Here is an 18,522-nt window from a genome sequence, read left to right on the forward strand (position 1 = left end):
AAATAATGTCACGTAATGTTTCCATATTTTATACTATTGCCACTTGCCATGTGTCCACATGACAACGTTGAATTGTAATACAGATGAACATCAGCAGGCAAAGAGATATGTTACACCTTTGATGCCTTTTTGTTGAACATCTTATCTGTGGACAGGGAGATTGGGCTACATCTAATGAAGACATTATTCTGCTCAGTGCAGGCTGATGTGGCAGTTTCTTACAATAATATACAGTGGATTTAATTACTTTAAGCAAAATCACAAAGGTTATCATCAACAATAAGGGATGTCCACGTTCCTTTTATGTATCACCAAACCTCAGCTAAAATATATGGCCACAGTCGAGTCACAGTCCTTCAACTTAATAATAGTAGTCCAAAGGGATCCCAGCACGACAAAACAATACACAAGCAATAATAAGAACACTTTTAAATACAGAGATCACAGGGGACAGCTTCCTGCCTGTTTCTCTCTTTCAACTGTCATTAGCCTGGGCCAGGATAATAGTCTCTGCTCTGTCCTGTCCTGTGTGTGATGTGGTGGAGGGTCAGTCCAACTTGGCCCCTCAGATGTCCTCAGACAACAGGATGTTATTGAGGATCCAGTCAGGGAAATTACAGCACACACAGAAGACGGATGTGATCGGCGCACAAATTATAGGAAATGCTTAATGCATTTGTCATCATGCATGCAGTATGTTTGCTCACCAAGGTGAAGTCAGTTCATGTTTGAGGCTGTGCCAGTTTCAGTGATATCCGGGTAAAAGCAAAATACAGTGACTAATATGTGTTGATCGTCAACAAAAGAGCAACCATTCTTTTTTTTTTTTTTAAACTGTGCTAACAAGTCCAATGTTGTCCAGTGGTGACTTCATTGCTGTCTGTTTCAGGATGGCAGCGATGCCACATCTAATGAGGTTCTGTCAGTATCTATTCAGACATACAGTCATGAGTTCTTTCAGCAGAAAAAACACATGATAAGAGCGACAGTAAGACCAAGTCAATCTCACTGAAGAGAGGGGAAGTTTGTCATTGTTTGTACTGATCATGTTGAAAAGGGAAAGAGAGCACTCAGGTTACCCAAAGCCGACTTGGTGAAAGAGCAGAGGATAAAAGGACAGTTTTACAACAACACAACTTTCAGGGGTAGAGTGTCCTTGATTGCTTGTATGGGCACCATGGCATATTTATACTAACAGTAAACCCTTGGCATACATAAAACTCCAGTGAAAAGAAAAGTTGATGTCATTGTCTGAAAATAGATCTTTATCTTTCAGTCAAAGCTATTTGTATCTCAATCTGGCACTGTGTTTTCCTCTTCGTCAAACTTAGACATAGACACTCTTACCACAGACTTCTGGAGAGAGAGACTTTCTTGTCTTGATTAGTCAGGCAAGAGCGAGCTAAGTGGGAGAACAAAGCAGAGATCGAATGAGACTTCAGTCAGGGAAGTGGTTTGTGATCTCCGAGCTAAAATCGGCACTAACCAGAGAAACAGGGCTGAAAAACACCCCTTGTCATTACACAAACACAAACCATCAATGTGTGTCAGTCATCTCCATACATCTCCTCACCTCGTGCCCTTTTTTTCTGTTTTGTCTTTGAACCTCACCTGCTTTGTTTTCTGGGTTTGTCCCCAAAGAAAAAGAAGATGTGGAGGGGCAGAAAAGAAAATGAACGTATTGCGTGCGTGCAGACAGATATTACCCTTTTAAAAGCAAAACAAATATGTGTGTGTGTGCGCAGGCCCTGTAATTTTGCTGTTGACATGTGCACTTACAGTGGGGATCTGGGACCCTGTTAATGACTGGGGCAGGTAACACTGGAGACAGGTGGAGGACAGTGCTGTCTGACTGGTTCTAAAATAGAGAGAGTGTGTGTCTCTGTATGAGTGTGAAGGAGTGTCAGACGCAGACTGAGATGTGTAGACAGACATGGTGGCACCTGGTGATGTCACTGATGTTGTCACTGAATAGTAGTAAGTTCCCCTTTTATAATGAACACCATTCCTGAGCAGCTGACTAAAACCATTTAAACACTTTGTATTGTACTCCTGTTGTGCTATTGCTCAATGAGGAAATATTGCACAGGCCACTCATCAGCACACAGTACACGAATGCAACACGTATATAAAAGAATAGTGTTAGATAATAAGATAAAAAAAAAAAAAAACAAGATATGATGTATTAATTTGTGAGCTTTAGAGGTGCTGGTAGTTGGATTTTTTTTTACCCAGTCTTTATGCTAAGCTAAGCTTCTGATATGAGTGGTATCAATCTTCTCATCTAACTCAGCCAGAAACCAACTAATGTGTTTACTGGACATGGTTTTACTATGATGTTCCTTGCAATGATACTGCTTTGCCAAACAGGTATCACTTGATTCTGTGATACAGTCTTATACAGAACAGGAAGGGACTGGTGTCATTCACACAAGACAAGGACGCACACAGTAAGGAATGTTCATGCATGAATACTCATACACAAGCATATTGCATCCGCTCATACAGGGGTCACAGTCTGCTTCTCTGTATGTCTTTATTTGGGATGTCAGGGAGGAAGTTGAGTGTGTGCGAGAGAGAGCGAGAGTTAGGGGAAACTCTACCCCGTGCCAGAGTGTGACAGCATGGATCAGGTTCACCTCTGTTTGTTCAGTGGCCATCCAGAAATATGGCAGGAATCTGAGAACAGCAAGCTACCAAGGGCTGACTGAGCTGAATCGGCTAGCTGCTCCTGAGAGACAAATGGACACAGACAACCAGATACACACACACACACACACACACACACACACACACACACACACACACACACACACACACACACACACACACACACTCAAAGGAAGAATCCTAATACATTCTACAGTGTATGTTACCATTTCTCATCTAATAGTAACAGTTAGATTTTGTTTTCTTCCATTGGATGAAACATCTCAAGCTCGTAAGAGACACGTAAGAGCGGGTGTGTGTTAGGTGTGTGTTTGCATCCTTCCCGGATGATGTGTCTCAGTGTTGGTCATTATTACAGTCTGGGTTAGTAATCAAGAGGAAGACAAAACAATGTGAGGAGCCTTTTAATACAGGCAGGTGTGGCTCCTGAGGGTCTGACACTTCCTCAGCTGTGCAGCTACCCCCCAAAGTCAGTCGATCTGGTCTTCAGTAGGAAACTGAGGACATAAAGTTTTCAGGTGACACACATTTATTTGAGAAAAGTGGAGCTGGTAGAGAAGCAAGTGTTTTAAGAGCAATAATTAGAGACGTAGACGTCTTTGGGTGGACAGTTTTAAAGTGCAGAGTATCTGCAGTATCTGTTATTAAATGTTAGTTTAAAGGAATACCAGAATGTTTATATGAGTATTAGAAATCCATTAGCTGATAAACAGGGTTGATAGAACTGAAAGCGAGTGTGGGAAAAAGGAAACACTTCATTTGAGACCAAATGCCCAGAAAGGATGTTTCTCTTTTTACAGTATGGTGAAATCAAGTGTTAACCACTGTGGTTTGAGTTCTCAGGGCAGGACGGTGGTTCTGATTAACAAACAATACAAATTGTGTTTTAAACATGAATATGTGTTTTGTAGTATATGCAATGATTCATTTAATAGGCACATTGCACATAATAAATATAGTATATGTGGCTGTCGATATATTGCATATGTATATGCATACTTATTTATGGAGAAATCCAACAGAAAAATCTAATTGTTGTCAAACATGTTATTGTGACATAGAAATCGTTATTCCAAAGCAATAATGTTTTTGTCTCTGTTTATGCTCATTATAACTGATTACCACAGCAGGGTTACTAGCTTCTCACCCAGTTGTTTCAGATCAGTCAGATCATCAAGTCTGCATACATGTGAAAGACAGAAATGACACATGACAATTGTTCAAGACTGGAACGTGTTTCAATTACACTGCACACTCCTCGACATGGAACTGGGACAGCCCATGAGTTGTAGGTTACTGTAAGTACTGCTTTCCTGCCGCTTTCAGATCGTGTGCATACAACTAATGTTCACAGAAGTCACCTCACACTAGTGTTACAGTGCACTCTACCCGTCATGATTTTCAGTCAAAGGGGCTAACGCCAAGCCTTTTAGCCTTCATCTAATTTTAAACCTGAAGAATGGTATTGTAGGTCTCAAATTATAGCCAAACTATAAAAAAATAGTAATAGATAGTAATGTATCTAAGATGACTGATTACATTTGCTGGCATTAGATTAGCATTATACTGGTTGGATATTTAAATGAAAATCTTTTGTTGGAAATCCTTTCTTGGTCCCCTGAAAATAAGGTCTGTGCATGTGAACACCGACCTGTGTAAAAAACGTCTATGTGTGTCTGCAGGCATGTATTAGTCTTTGTTGTCACTGTTGGACATTATCTATCATTTACATCTACACAGTGGGTCAGCTGAGTACAGTGATAGCGTTTTCTCCTCATCTCTGTGGGAGGTATTGTCAGGATTTGAAAAGACATCTGTTGTGAAGCGCAGTAGCATTCCTATTAGCCCTGAAACCATGATAATAATCCATGGCCTGTCAACAGGAGATCATCCACCAGTTGAGTGGAGATGGCTGGTGGACTAGGTGGGTGGTAGCTGTGCTGCAGTGCTGACATTTATTCTCACACCTGAAATGGAAAATGGGAGGGAATAAAAGATGGAGAAATTACATTTCTGTTTTTCTGTTCAAAACACATACATTAAGTTCATATTGCTCCTGTCATGTCAATAAAGCATATCTGACCTCAGTCGAACTGTCAAAGACCGGAAGAAATGCATGTGCGTATGAGTGATCTCTCAACCACAAACTGAATAGAGCGCAGGGTAACGTGTGGTAAAGGAAATCAATTGAAGTAACATGAAATGGATGGGGAGGCAGACGATGCTGACAAGCTGAAAGCAGCAAAAAGTGAGGGTGACAGGGGTGAGAGAGGGGGATGTGACAACAAGATAGTTGTGATAGAATGCGAAACATTTCTCTTTGAGTCAGCCATAAAACTTTAGCAAAGGCAGAAGTGGAGGCTGCGTCAAACATTTCAGCTGTAATAGGTTATAAAATGGGCTCAGTCGCAGCCTTCTCTGCCAAAGATCATTGTCCTCATCCTTGGGGGAGGTGACAGGGAAGGAGTGGTCGCCTTTAGTCCTGCTGCGAGAAATGACCCTAGGCAGGTACAGACTCAAGCATGGAAATTACAGGGCTTGAGATATCTGCAGATGCCCCAAAGGCACCCCTTAGCCTGTCCACAAGCTGCTCTCTGTATTCCAGTTTATATGCTGGTGACTAAAGACTCTTATACACTCGCCGTTCCCGACCTGTTGCGCGACAATGTGACTTACTAATAAATCAAAAAGAGAGGTCTGCCATTGTTTACCTGGCATTTCTGTTGGAAAACTTCTTCAAAAACGCGAGCGATTGTGCGAAAACAAACTCCATTGTTTACCTATTTCTTCTTCTTCTAGTGCGTAGAAATAGCAAAGTCAGTAGCCTTTCCTCAGTGGCGACACCTCTGTTCAGGAGAAGACTGCAACTAGTGTCGCGACCACCACACGCAAGTATAAATAGTTACGGCACTCCTGTGATGTCACATTGTCGCGCTACAGGTCGGGAACGGCGAGTGTATAAGAGCCTTAACTGTATCTTCTGTCTACTGTAAAATGCTAATTTTCTTTTCTTTCCTTGTCCCTAAGACCCTGGATAATGCACAGAACACACTGTGGATTACAGATTTGCGAGGGACTATTTCTCTATTTCTTGGGTAGAATGTAGTTACACTGAAACCTGTTGAGTTACAGGGACATCATTTTAGTTTTTAAATTTTGCGACCACCACATGAAAAAGTCCACTCAACTTCATAGCACTGGGGTGAAACAGATCATCTCAGAAGTCAAACCAAAACTATTTGTATTTCTGGAAACCACAAGAACTATGTGAGAAAACATATCAAAGAAGAAATAGATATATTCTCTTAACAAATGAAGTTGAATTCATAAATAATTAAATGTACTCTTGCTCAGTGCTCTTATTTGGTCTGGTATAACCAGTTGTTTATGGTGGCTAACAGTAGCTCATTTCAAGGCAACTGCCCATTGTTCTGATGGCCGATTATTCCGAAACTCCAATAGCCAAAAAAATGTCCCACTGGACAGAAAGCCAGTTATTCCCAACAACAACAAAAAAAAAAAACACTGCTCCAAAGGCCATTTTTTCTAAAAATACAGAGAGGGGAAAGGATATAGAGTAAGAGATATAGAGTAAAGAGAGTAAAATAAGAGAAACAAATAGAGATTCTAGTGAGTTCTGAGTTCAGTCAAGCAGAACACACACTTCCACAGACACATCTGTTGCTAGCAAACAGGCAGTTAACAACTATGGTACATTGACTGTTTTGAGTAAACAATTACAAATGATCCAGTGGTCAGATTTGCATGACTGACACAAAGACTCACTTTGCTTTCTGTCTGAACAAATGCATCTCAGCATTTAGAGTGCAACTGTAATTTCCATGTGTGGCTACAGTGGCCCATTTTCAACAAAAATGAAGGTGTTGCTTTGCTTCAGTGGACTTGGGCTCATCACACACGACGTGTTTGCATGTCACGCATCTTATATTAATGTTCAGTCAGTGAGCTTGTTCTTCTTGTCCTACATAGAAGTAAATTACATTTCCTTATGGGTGGTCATTTTCACTTCTGTATAAGCCTTCTCATCATCCTGTCATTCTAAGAATCTCATGTAAAATATCATGTACTCACACCCACGCTCCAGAACATCCACCCACACGTAACCCACACGTCTGTGTTCTGTGCAATCTCTGCACCACTCATACGAGAAGTCCTGTTGTCATTATGTGAATTAGTCACACTACGTATGAGTAATAAAGGAAAGGTTCAGATAGAGAGGCATTAAGGAGGAGGGAGGAGGAGCTCGAGCAGAGGAGAGCTGAATAGAAGGTGATGAATGAGATGACTGAAGGCATTGAGAAAGAGCGAAACAACGAGAGAGAAGTGGATTTTAAATTATATGGTGGCTCATGTCAGCAGCTGTAATTAGTAGCTTGGTCAGGTGTGATGAGTGGGACAGGATGTATGAAAAGAGGGACAAACCACCACAGAAAAGAAGGAGAGTCTGTGAGGAACAGAATCCACTTGACACATGGCAATGAAATATGAACTCTGCTGAAGTGGAGAAAGTGAACGAGAGCAGTGTGCATGGGGCATATATGAATGGAAATAAGCTTGCAAACACACATACAAGGCTGTTGTTCACAGTATGTCGCGTGTCAAGCGTGTGGGTGACGAGTCTGAAGATTCAGGCAATTCTTAAGCTTGCTGGCTGCCTGCCAAGTCAAATGTTGCCTTTGGAGAAAAGAACAAGGGGAGAGCAGGCTGGGGTGAAAGCCAGACTACAGATAAACTTACAGCATGACACAAGTATCAACACATTCTGGATCTCACCCCCACTGAGCAGTACAGAAGGACAGCTGGACACAAGTCTCCTGAAAGGGAAAACACAGGATAAAAACATCCCTGCATGCACCAGAAAACACACCATTCACAGTGTTCCATTTATTTGTATTTTAAGTGATGGCACAATTTCATTTTGCAGTCCCCAGCACTTCGCAGTAGCTGAGCATTATAAGCACTCGTTTGGATGATGCCAAATGAACTCATTTGAATAAAGCAAACACCTCTGGTGGGAGAACAATAAGCAGAAAAGATTGGAAAATAAGTAGAAAAGCAAAAGTATATTCTTTTATATTTTATATGAGAATAATATATTTTGTTGCTTTTCCAGGTCTTACATCATAGAAATTAAATATGTTGGGTATCAATAAGCAATCAATCAAAATAAATCAACAATTCATTGAGAAAATAAGCACGAGATGAATCAATAATGACAAAAAAAAAAAAAGACCAAAAGCTGCAGTCATTTATACTATACTGTCATTCATATTTGTTGATTTACAAAAGACTGAAAATGTTTTTTAGTACCTCCCCTTTGTGGTAGATCACATGTTCCAAGATTGCACACTTATCATTGTCAAGAATTATTTAAAAAATGTTTGTAATATCAAGAAATTGGGTTAGTTAAATACAATTTTCTTTCTTACTCTCTACTCACTGAAGCTCAACATTAGTATTAGTACGTATGGATCAGTGAGTCAAACAGGCAACACTCATACAGAGAGTGGAAATATTTCAGTGTGCAGCTGTTGCTTAGATGAACAGTAGGATATTGAATTTCTTCAGAAGTGTCCCTTTACAAATTGCATTTCAGTCATTTTAAACTGACCATCTGATTAAGATGCAGAACACAGATATAACAGGGGATAACACGTTTTTCCTTCAAATATGCCAATTGTGTATGTGTGTCAAGATCAAGAACGGTTATTCCAGGAACTGTCTTCATGTCTGTGTGGTTTATGGTGTGACAACACAGTGTGCTACATTTAATCCTGTTTATGCAAACAAGATCTTCTATGACGTATTTCAAGCTTAAATTGAATTTATTTGAAATGGCTGCTTCACACCACACAAGCACCAACATTACCTCATATCCTCTGTGCTGCGTCCTTGACTTCTGAACACAACACAGGTATGCCTAAAGAAGGGGTGGGCGACTGTCAGAAAATGAAGATGTATTTGTCTGATCCGGACATAGCTGGGTGACAGGCAGGGCACCCCCCTGGAGAAAGCCTCACGCCCCGGGGCAAGAGAGTGACACGCACACACACACACACACATACACACACATACACACACATACACATACACACACACACACACACACACACACACACACACACACACACACACACACACACACACACACACACACAAACACTCTCCAAGGAGGAGTCATGGGGCAAAGGGGAGGAGGGGAAGGGATCAAGAGAGGAAAGGAAGCGTATCTCTCTCTCTTTCTTTTTCTCTCTCTCTCTCTAAAAACACACCTTCCCTCCTCCCATGCAAGAAGCAAGAGAAAAAGTCACACGCTCGAGTGTTCAGTCGCGCAGTAAGACACACACAGGTACACAGGATACTGAGGTTGGGTGAGAGAGGACAAGAGACAGAGAACAGCCACTGGTTGCTCATAGACACTCAAGGTTTCAAGGAGGGCACTGACAGCCTGCTCTATGTGTGGCTCCTCTCAAGGCTTTACAGTAAGTGTCCAACGTCCTTATTAATTCTAATATGTAATAGAAGATATAAGATAGAATAATTTTATTTTCCACCAGAGTGGAAATGTGTCTTTTAGGCTGAGAATTTGAGTTTTTTACTCATTCATTAATTTGTTTTTTGCATTACAACCCTGTCCTGGAAACACAATTTGAAAGTAAAGTGAAGAGTGCTTTCTAGAGTCAACATGTTACATGTTATCCTGCGAGCCACAGCTGTGTGCCTTTGACTCATCTTGATTTTCAGAATATATTTTATGCTGTGTCACTTGCTGCGATGGTTTCGGAGTGAGCTGTCACACTTGTGACATTCATTCCGAGTCAGCTGTGGTGACACACTTCACAGAAAAATAGGGTGAAACGTCGTCCATAAATCTCATCTCGCTACACTTTTATTTGCATTCCTTTTTTCTCCCTCAGAAAAAGGGGATGGTAGTCAGTTTTTTGTTTAGATGTAATTGTGCAGGATTTAGGAATTTAATGCCATACAATCTTTCAACACAATTTTTAGTTAAGTAAAGGTTTTGAGTTGAGTTTGTTCTCAGGACTTCAGGAGAAAACACATGAGTGCCTACCAAATATTACAAAACACAGACTTTATCAATCACAATCTCTGACGTAAACTAATGAGCCTGAAAAAGGAAGTTCTGAAAGGGTTTGTCGCAGTATTGTCTTTTAATCACAAGTCTTCTACCTTCTTCCCTTTCACTCTTCACTATTTCACAATTTTATCAGCCAACGTACTCAGCCTTTATTAAGGCTGAGGTACCTGACGACAATCTTCCTGAGAAGGGAGGGATGGACAGTAGCGAATAGACAGAAAGAAAGACAGTTTGGCTGAGAGCCAAGTCCCAGTCAGTTCAGAGGAAGTCTGGTCGATTCACTGGGAATGTTGATTTCCTTGTGAAAGTGGTCTTGCTCCGGGACTGACGTGCACAGGAACCTCCCTTATAGCCTAGGGGTTGTGATATGGAGAGTCACAGGATGCATGGGACAGTGGGGGCAATGGGGCAGCAAGCACGAAGGTTCCACTTTGAAGTTTGTTTGTCCGGTTGTAGCAGTCGTTGGGAAAGTTAGATTCTCTGCCACTTTTCCTCCTTCTTAACATGCCTAACTTGCCGTGGCCTCCTCTGTGCTCCTCTGTGCTCCTCTGGAGTCTAATTTTAGCTCCATTCAAAACTTCCCTTGATACTTCAGCTGTTGTTTGTATTGTCTTTGTTTTTTCCCTTAACTTCTGACACAAAAGGAAGAGGTAAAAAGTAGTCAACAATTAGAATTAAGGAAATATGATGGACATTTAATAACATGTTTCCCCACTTCATATCCTTATCTCTTCTGTAGGCCTCCTCCTCTCAGTGCACCACAGCTATGTTAACCTCAGAAAGGCCACCGCAAAGCTCAGGGATCATCACAGCAGCCATGCCAGAGACACAGGATGTAGACATGACATCATGGAGCGAGGCAGACTTTGAGGAGAAGTGCACTTATATCGTGAAGGACCAGCCTCTGGAGGAAGAGTTCAAAAGCAACTGCAGGTCACAAGCTGAGAGATCCTTACCCAGGAACCTGGCTTTGAAACGCTGCCACAACTCCGCAGAGGTACGCAGCAAAGCAGACCTTCCTTGTTTGGGTGTTATTCAAATTGTCTAAGAAAGTGGAGTTTTAAGGAGTCCATACCTATTTTAAGAACCAAAGCAGGAAAATAATGCAGAAAAAAAGCAAACCCCAATATGTCCAAGTGATAGGTAAGCATATGCTGTGGTTGTTTATGTTTTGTGTAACCACCGACTCTTTGCGTCACTCCAACATCCTTCCATCCACTCATCCATCCTCAGGCGGGAAGTACTTGACATGTTGTTGTCTAATTTCAGCCTTTCCTCTCTGCTACGTATGTGTTGAGGCAAGGAGAAAGGCAAGCCCTTCAGCACACAGCCTGAGGTCTCTATGATTAGTATTCCCAACCCTTTGTCCCAGGACACAATTACACCGTAAAGCAGAGCACCAGCACTGGGACCCACCTTACGGATAACACCATAAACAATCTTCCAGATTAAGTGTGTGGTAGTTACAGTGATTTTAATGTCTAGGAAATCACTGGTAGTGAGATAGATACACAATAAAAGATTAACCCAGTGCACTTTTCATGAAAAGGAAAACATTTGGTTTCCTCGTGCAAGATTCGGGTTGAGCCTCTGCAGATGAAAGATGGCAGTTGAGCGAGATCAGAGGAAGTAGCCCGGGCGTCTGCAGCAAAATACCTGTACTGCCACTTTGACCTTCTAATAAGGTCTGTCTGGAGTCTGGTTGACACCAAAGGGAAGGATATGTTACAGTAATCTGTGACATAGGGGCACCTCAAATGGGGTTCAGACAAAGCCAGTGAAAGCAGGGGTAAAACTAGCTGGATAAACTGGAGATAAACTCCATTGCCAAGCATGCAGCGGTTGATCCACAACATACACCATGCTACTACTCCAAGATGAAAGAGAGAGAGTACATTTCCATTGCTTTAGGGGATTTGAACACGGAGCTCATGGTGCAGTTGACTGGTCGGGGTGTGCCCATGACACCTTATACTCTCTTTCACACCCTGGAGGCTTGAGACAGAGGGGTGAGTTTCACACCTGGAGATAGCAGAACAAGAGTAGTGGTGAAATTTTAATATGGTAGAGAAACTAAAGATAACTTGGGCTATTGGTTTATAAAATATTCAGCATGTGAAAGAACAAACTGTCACACCTAGCAAAATTCTCATTTTCTCTGTGGAAAATTTGTCATGACAGTCAATATATAACAATAACATCTAATTGCTTGGTTGCTTATTTAAATTGCTTATTTATCTTAATGTGGATAGTAATTCTCAGGAGACAATTTTCCAGTGAATTGACATGATCCTCTTTGCTAATCACCAAGAAACAAGCAGGGGGTGGAGCATCAGATAAGGTCTGTATTCCCAAGAATCTCATCCCTCTAATTATGTTTTTCAACTCTGAGTGCATCCGGCTGCTTGCCCAGGCCTCCAATTTGTGAGCTGCTCTGTTGTTTGATGATTTCATGTCCTCCTTGTTGAACAGGTGCTTGGGGTGACCAGCAAGGAGCTGATTCCTAAGGGGACACGTTTTGGCCCTCTGGTGGGGGAAAGCTACACCAATGAAACGTTGCCGAAAGACGCTGACAGGAAGTACTTCTGGAGGGTAAGAAGTGAGCTGCATGTGTGTCTCTGGATTTGTCTGCCTGTATGTGAAATTTATCTGTGTATGTTCTAAAACCGTTCACATCCTGTATCTCCATCTGGAGACATTGCTGTGGCTGTGGCTGTGGCTGTGGCGTGGCACGAGTTAGCAGTTGTGGTCAATGCCTGACATCCTGTGAAAGTATGACTCTAGATCAGATGTGTTTAAATGTGCATGCCATGCACTGTTTGCCAGTTCTCTGCATGGCTGTCTGAGGTCACACACACAGCTGTTTGGTTTCAGTGACGCAGCGGTTCTCCTCTCTCCCCGCTTCTCTCGGCAGTGGTATCACTGCCAGTAAATACACCATACACATGTCCGCGCTTCTCCAGACTCACAAACTCTCACACTGACTAATCAAGGAAGTGGCTTTAAGCCTGAGAACTGTTGTGTTACAAATCAGCAGCATCAGGACATCTTCCATTACACACAAGTGGCGTGTAATTCTACAGTTTAGAGTCAGCAACGTTGAGATCATGCAACCCGAACTGAAACTTGCAACAGCCAAAACACAGACAATCTGTTAACATTACAGCCATGACTCAGGCGACAGCACAGCTTCAAAGAAGAGGGAGCATAAAGAGTGGTTGAGGAATAACTGTTTGAATGAGCTCAATTTAAATAGCTTTTAAAAAGGTCATCAGATGCAATAATGATTCCACCACAAAGTCAATAGGGGAGAGTATTAGTAGGCGAGATAGTATAATCAATACTACAATCCAGTCATACAGTGAAATTCTTGTTTAGTGTTTCGCAACCTCGAATTGACTTGTGTGCCACAAACACAGGCGGCACCGATGTCAGCTGAAAGAACATACAGTATTTACCATAAAGGCATCAGCAAACCTGTGAGATCATGGTTTCATATTTAAAACACGGCACAATACTGATTTGTCATCATCAACTGACTTATATCTCTCGCCCTGTCATCTCACACTGTAGGTCTTCTTGGATGGGCATCTACACCACATCCTGGATGGTTTGAATGAGGAGCGGAGCAACTGGATGCGTTACGTCAACCCTGCCTGTGCTGTGAAGGAGCAGAACCTGGTCGCGTGCCAGAGCGGTTTGAACATCTACTTCTACACCATAAAACCACTTCAGCCGGGCCAGGAGCTTCTGGTGTGGTACTGCCCTGAATTTGCCCAGCGCTGTAACTACCCCCCACTGGGCCAACTGGCTATTGACAGTATTGGTAAGTGTGTGAGTAGTTGTAGTGTTCATTTAGGAATAGCACAACAAGTATTTCTGGACACCGTGAGTTAACAGGAACTATTCTTATACCCGCACTTTCAGACACATCTTTTGTGTACTGTCATTGTAGCTCCAAATCAAAGCGCCGGCCGACTGACACGCTCTTTGTGTGGTTGTTTAAGAAGTTCCTCAGTCACACCCATGGCCTTTTTGTTAAAGCAGAACACAAAGGAGCAGAGTAGAGTCCTGAAAGCGGAGAGGGTCTGTCTCAAGGTATAGCCATAGTAACTGAGTAAGACGAGACCAATTTCAGGACTTTAGGCAATATTTCGGTTTCCCTTTTTTTTTTTTTTTTTTACTCCCACATAGAAACACAGCTGGCACCTCTTTGATTCAGCTTTCATTCACAAACACAAAGAGTGCACATGCTTGCAAAGAGACCACATGCACGCACCAAAATACTCTTTTACACACACGCTCACACACAAGAGGCTGCCTGAGGTGCTGACAGCATTCTGGCACGACTCACCTTATTTATTTGGCTCTTAAGGAGGAAGAGAGGTAGGAAGCGCTCCAGTGACTACTTGAACTTCCTGACAAGGCGACCCGCTGACAGATTGATATCTCACTGAGTGTCGGCTGTTTGTTTGCTGAGAGCTGGCCTCTCGCGAGGGGGGGGGAGGGAGCACAGGGGAGCACACAGTAGATAAGAGTTGTTCTGTGTTTGTGTGGGTTGATGTTAATTATGTCCAAGAGTAGGTGAAATGTACATGCATACTTCTGTATTTTGTCTTCCTCTGTTTGTCAGCTCGGGTCCTTTGTCTACTCTGGAGTAAGTCAGTTAAGCAGAGTCTCTCCTCGTGACTTACTGGGTATAAAGTTGAAGGATTTGCTCAGATTAAATCCAGATTTGGATCCAGAGTTAATAAATGTGACCTGTGTGTAGAATTTAGTGGAAATTAAATACTATTTATATGTCAGTTTGTCACTGGTAGCCTACATTTTCCACTCCGTCAAGCATCTTTTAGGATTATTTAATGAATGGGTGAAATCTGGGGTTCATTTCAGATAAAAAATTTGGTTCTTATCCTGAGTATCCTTCCCTGCCTGTGGTGAAAAGTACTTTCCAACACTCTAATGCAACATACTGTACCAACTAACTCCATGCTATCTGTATCCTGATCAGACAACTATTATTTCACATGTGGTGTCCACTTTCATAGAGAGCCAGTGCAAGTCTCGGAGACAGAACACATCTTCTTATCTTTAAAGCATTTAAACCTCAGGTTGGACTGAAAGTAAAGATGCACCGGGCTCTCATGTATGTCTAAAAATAATTTCACCTGTTTCTGATGTCACTTCTCTATTGTTTATTTGTCCCACAGAACAGAATCAAGCTCAGGAGAAGACCGCAGGGAAAAGAGGACACAGTGTCTCTGAAATCCTCAGAGACGAGCCTTCCAAATCCCTGACTACCTGCCCCAGACGTCTGGACAGTCCTTTGTCTCAGACCAACCTCTCAGCGTTTTTTCCCTTGTGTCCCCGTGTTGTCTACCCAATCCAGTCCCACTCAGAATCTATCCACGGCCATAAATATGCAACTCTGCCATCTCTGCCATCCTGTAGCCCTCCAGCTGCCAAAAGGCCAGCTCTAAGCAGTCCTGTCCCCTCTAGTTTGCACTTCACCTTTCAGCACAGTCAAGGCCCTGCTATAGCCAAACCTTACCAAGAGCCTTCTGTGCCTTATCGAGTTCCTCCTGCTCTGAAGCATGCTCCCTATCTACTGCCTCACTACTCACTCGGCCTTAACAGCATTCTACCTCATTCATACCCATACTACAGCGATCGACTGAAGCCTAACTTAACACTCTCGTCTCATTTACTACCTTTCGACGGCTATGCACACTTCCTCCATCCTCTGGCCAATGGACACAAAGACTTGACACTTGCACTATCCAACACCAAACAAGACCTCATTCTCTCACCAACCAGTGAGCACAAAGACAACAAGGACCTCGTATCCAAAAGGACAAACTACCTCAGGACCTCCTCAGATGATTTTAGAGATTTCAAACACTCTCCTCCCAGCAATGCCAATGCAGGCCGCACTATACCTGCCACATCCAGCACCTCACCCGTGGTCACCTCACTCCGCAGAGCACTGCCCTCTCTTGCACCTGGAGGACGCTCACCACCAGTGGGCATGGGTGCCTTTTCAGACTGCCTCCCTTCCAAACCCACCTCTGCCACTCAGAACAATACTGAGGATGCCATGGACCTCAGGAAGATGAAACAAGGCGGGGAGATTATTGGCTACAAGACTCTGTCTTACCCTCTCACCAGGCAGAATGGAAAAATCCGGTATGACTGCAATATTTGCGGAAAGGTCTTTGGGCAGCTGTCCAACCTCAAGGTTAGTCTTCTTTATCATATTTGTAGAGGAGGTGGGGAAAATGGCAGATCAAAAGCTAAATACAGTGACTATAAACTGACTTTTACCAGCCACCATGGTTTCTTGAGTTGACGTTCTAAATAAATGTAATAATCTCTGACATGCTGTCCTCAGGTCCATCTGCGAGTGCACAGCGGAGAGCGTCCCTTCAAGTGTCAGACCTGCACTAAGAACTTCACTCAGCTGGCCCACCTGCAGAAACACTACCTTGTTCACACAGGAGAGAAGCCTCATGAATGCAAGGTATGACTACAGTGATTAAAGAAATAGTTTGACATTTTTGGAAAGATTTATACCACTCTCATGTCTGTACAATACATGTTGTTGAACGCAGCAGTCAGTTAGCTTTGCTTAGCATAAAGACTGGAAAAATGGGTAAACAGCTTCCCTGGCTCTGTCCAAAATCTCATATGTCATATCTTGTTTGTTCAGTAATTGGGACTACAACAAAAAAAAAACATCCAAAAGATTAAAAACATCTTCTCCTTGGCTCTGTTTTGACACAGGTGTGCCATAAGCGGTTCAGTAGCACAAGTAACTTGAAGACCCACCAGCGGCTACACTCAGGTGAGAGGCCTTACCAGTGCAAGCTCTGCCCAGCCCGCTTTACACAATTTGTACACCTCAAGCTCCACAAGCGCCTCCACACTGGAGAACGACCTCACAGGTGTCCCCGCTGCCCCTGTGCTTATCTCCACTACTGTAGCCTCCAAGTGCATCTCCAAGGCTTCTGCCCTGTCTCCCCCTCGGCCTCCCAAAGACACTCACCAGAGGAGCTACATCGAGTCAACTCAGAGATCGAGAGGTTTGATATGAGCGAGGCGGCAGAGCAGCTCGAGGCCATGGCTGCAGAGGCAGAGATGGACAAGGGGAATGTTATTGACCTAATAAAGAAGATGGAGACTCAGACTTCTGGCCACCAGGATGGTGCCAGAGAGGGGACAGAGCTGAGCATCTACAAAGCGAAGGAGTGTTCTGCTGTTCCGCTGCATCATGGCAGCCCTCTACCTCTGCATCCAACCAGCATCAAACTGGAGTCGGGCTGCATTTCAGAGCCCTAAGACAGCCCTGCTAATCCAGCCATATAATCCTTACAGGTCAACTCAGCAGCTGTCTGTTACTGCCCTATTTGAAGTAAAGCCTTATCTCAATCATGGATTGCCTAGCCAATACTCTACAGTAGCATGTGAAGAATCAAAACTTTACCAGCATGGCCTGGGACCAGTGACTTGGTTGATTTAACGTATACATCTTTGTTAATTTATTCTGTTGCTAATATTAATCTAAAATGTATAGAAACAGAGATTTGTGATATTTTCTGCCATTTGTTTTTGTATCTCTGGAACATCTTCATGAACAACTAAAACATGTGATTATACATAAACAAAGTTTGTCTTTATTTGTGGTTTAACTGTGTGAGACTATTTGGTTTGTCCTAGTGAGAAATACTGTACAGACATGACTAAGTAGTGCAAGTGGGCTAAGTGTTAGACAGTGATAACACAGAAGAAGAAACCTCTGTTGTTCGGTGTAACGTGCAGTATAAACTGATGTGGGGAGTTGGTGACGTAGATAAACATCCTGTTATGAGTCTTGGAATATTTACCACCAGTAAGTGTGAACTCTTCAGCCTGGAAATAACACTCAGCAAAATAATCTTCTCTGTCACCAAGGTCCTACTACTAATTTTATACATGCACTTTCATATTTTAGTTCCAGTATTAATCAGCTTTATATCAGACAGACTATAAACCCACAAAAAGATGACTGTACAGCGTATTCCAAAATATAAAAACACAGGTGTTAGATTATGACACATCTCTTAACCAAAACACAAGCTGACTAGAATAAACATTTACCAACATGTACAGCTGACACTGCATTGCTAGATACAAAAAAAAACAAAAAAACATTAGCCTCACAACCCACTGTGGCATGAGGCCAGACATGCTCTGTAACTTTTTGTGCAGCAGCGTTCTATCATCCTCAGGTTACATCTTAAAAAGGGTGTCAGGTGGCGCATTGTTCAAAGTGGCCATCAAATGATTAGACTGCTTACAGCATACAGAGCATGAATCTTTAACGCTGATGACACCCTCCTGATATGGTCACAACCGTTGCCCTCCAGCTGCTCTGGAGCTGATCCCCAGCCTATGGAAGAAATGGGAGAAGAATGCCCCATCAGGAATCAATACAATTATATTATTAATTATGTTATCTGTTACCATGGTGCTAAATGATTCTTGCAACACAGACACCCTCCACATCCCTGTGCTGACCTTGACTTGTAGCTATGGGAAGAAAAAAAATCTAAACAGATCAATCCCATCTATTATTAGGAAACGGGTAAGATGCACCTCCAGCTAAACATTAGGGCAATTATGATTTGGTGTTCAGAGGTGGAGAGGAGGTGAGCTGTGTACAGTAACAGCTACGGTGGCCGGTCGGTAAACTG

General features: G+C 42.7%; 1 protein-coding gene and 1 long non-coding RNA gene across 4 annotated transcripts; one reads left to right on the forward strand and one right to left on the reverse strand.

The window, feature by feature from the left end:
* Positions 1-3,140: 3,140 nt before the first annotated feature.
* LOC127368735 (uncharacterized) lies at positions 3,141-14,224 on the reverse strand. The gene is made up of 3 exons (XR_007885868.1): positions 14,145-14,224; positions 7,429-7,505; positions 3,141-4,637 (listed from the first exon to the last, which is right to left on the reverse strand). It is a non-coding gene; the product is annotated as an uncharacterized LOC127368735 (long non-coding RNA).
* prdm1c (PR domain containing 1c, with ZNF domain) lies at positions 8,942-17,466 on the forward strand. Of its 3 annotated transcripts, XM_051409834.1 has the most exons (8): positions 8,942-9,173; positions 10,530-10,787; positions 12,263-12,382; positions 13,364-13,616; positions 15,001-16,028; positions 16,182-16,310; positions 16,574-16,634; positions 16,774-17,022. In XM_051409834.1, exons 1-8 carry the CDS (start codon positions 9,147-9,149, stop codon positions 16,881-16,883), a joined length of 1,986 nt encoding a protein of 661 aa, XP_051265794.1. In that variant the 5' UTR covers positions 8,942-9,146; the 3' UTR covers positions 16,884-17,022. The 3 variants fall into 3 exon arrangements, with proteins under 3 accessions (XP_051265794.1, XP_051265792.1, XP_051265795.1); XM_051409832.1 differs by having other exon boundaries at positions 8,945-9,173; positions 16,574-17,466; XM_051409835.1 differs by lacking the exon at positions 8,942-9,173 and having other exon boundaries at positions 10,644-12,131; positions 16,574-17,466.
* Positions 17,467-18,522: the final 1,056 nt, after the last annotated feature.

This window comes from Dicentrarchus labrax, unplaced genomic scaffold (assembly GCF_905237075.1).
Source record: "Dicentrarchus labrax unplaced genomic scaffold, dlabrax2021, whole genome shotgun sequence".
NCBI classification, from domain to species: Eukaryota; Metazoa; Chordata; class Actinopteri; family Moronidae; genus Dicentrarchus; species Dicentrarchus labrax.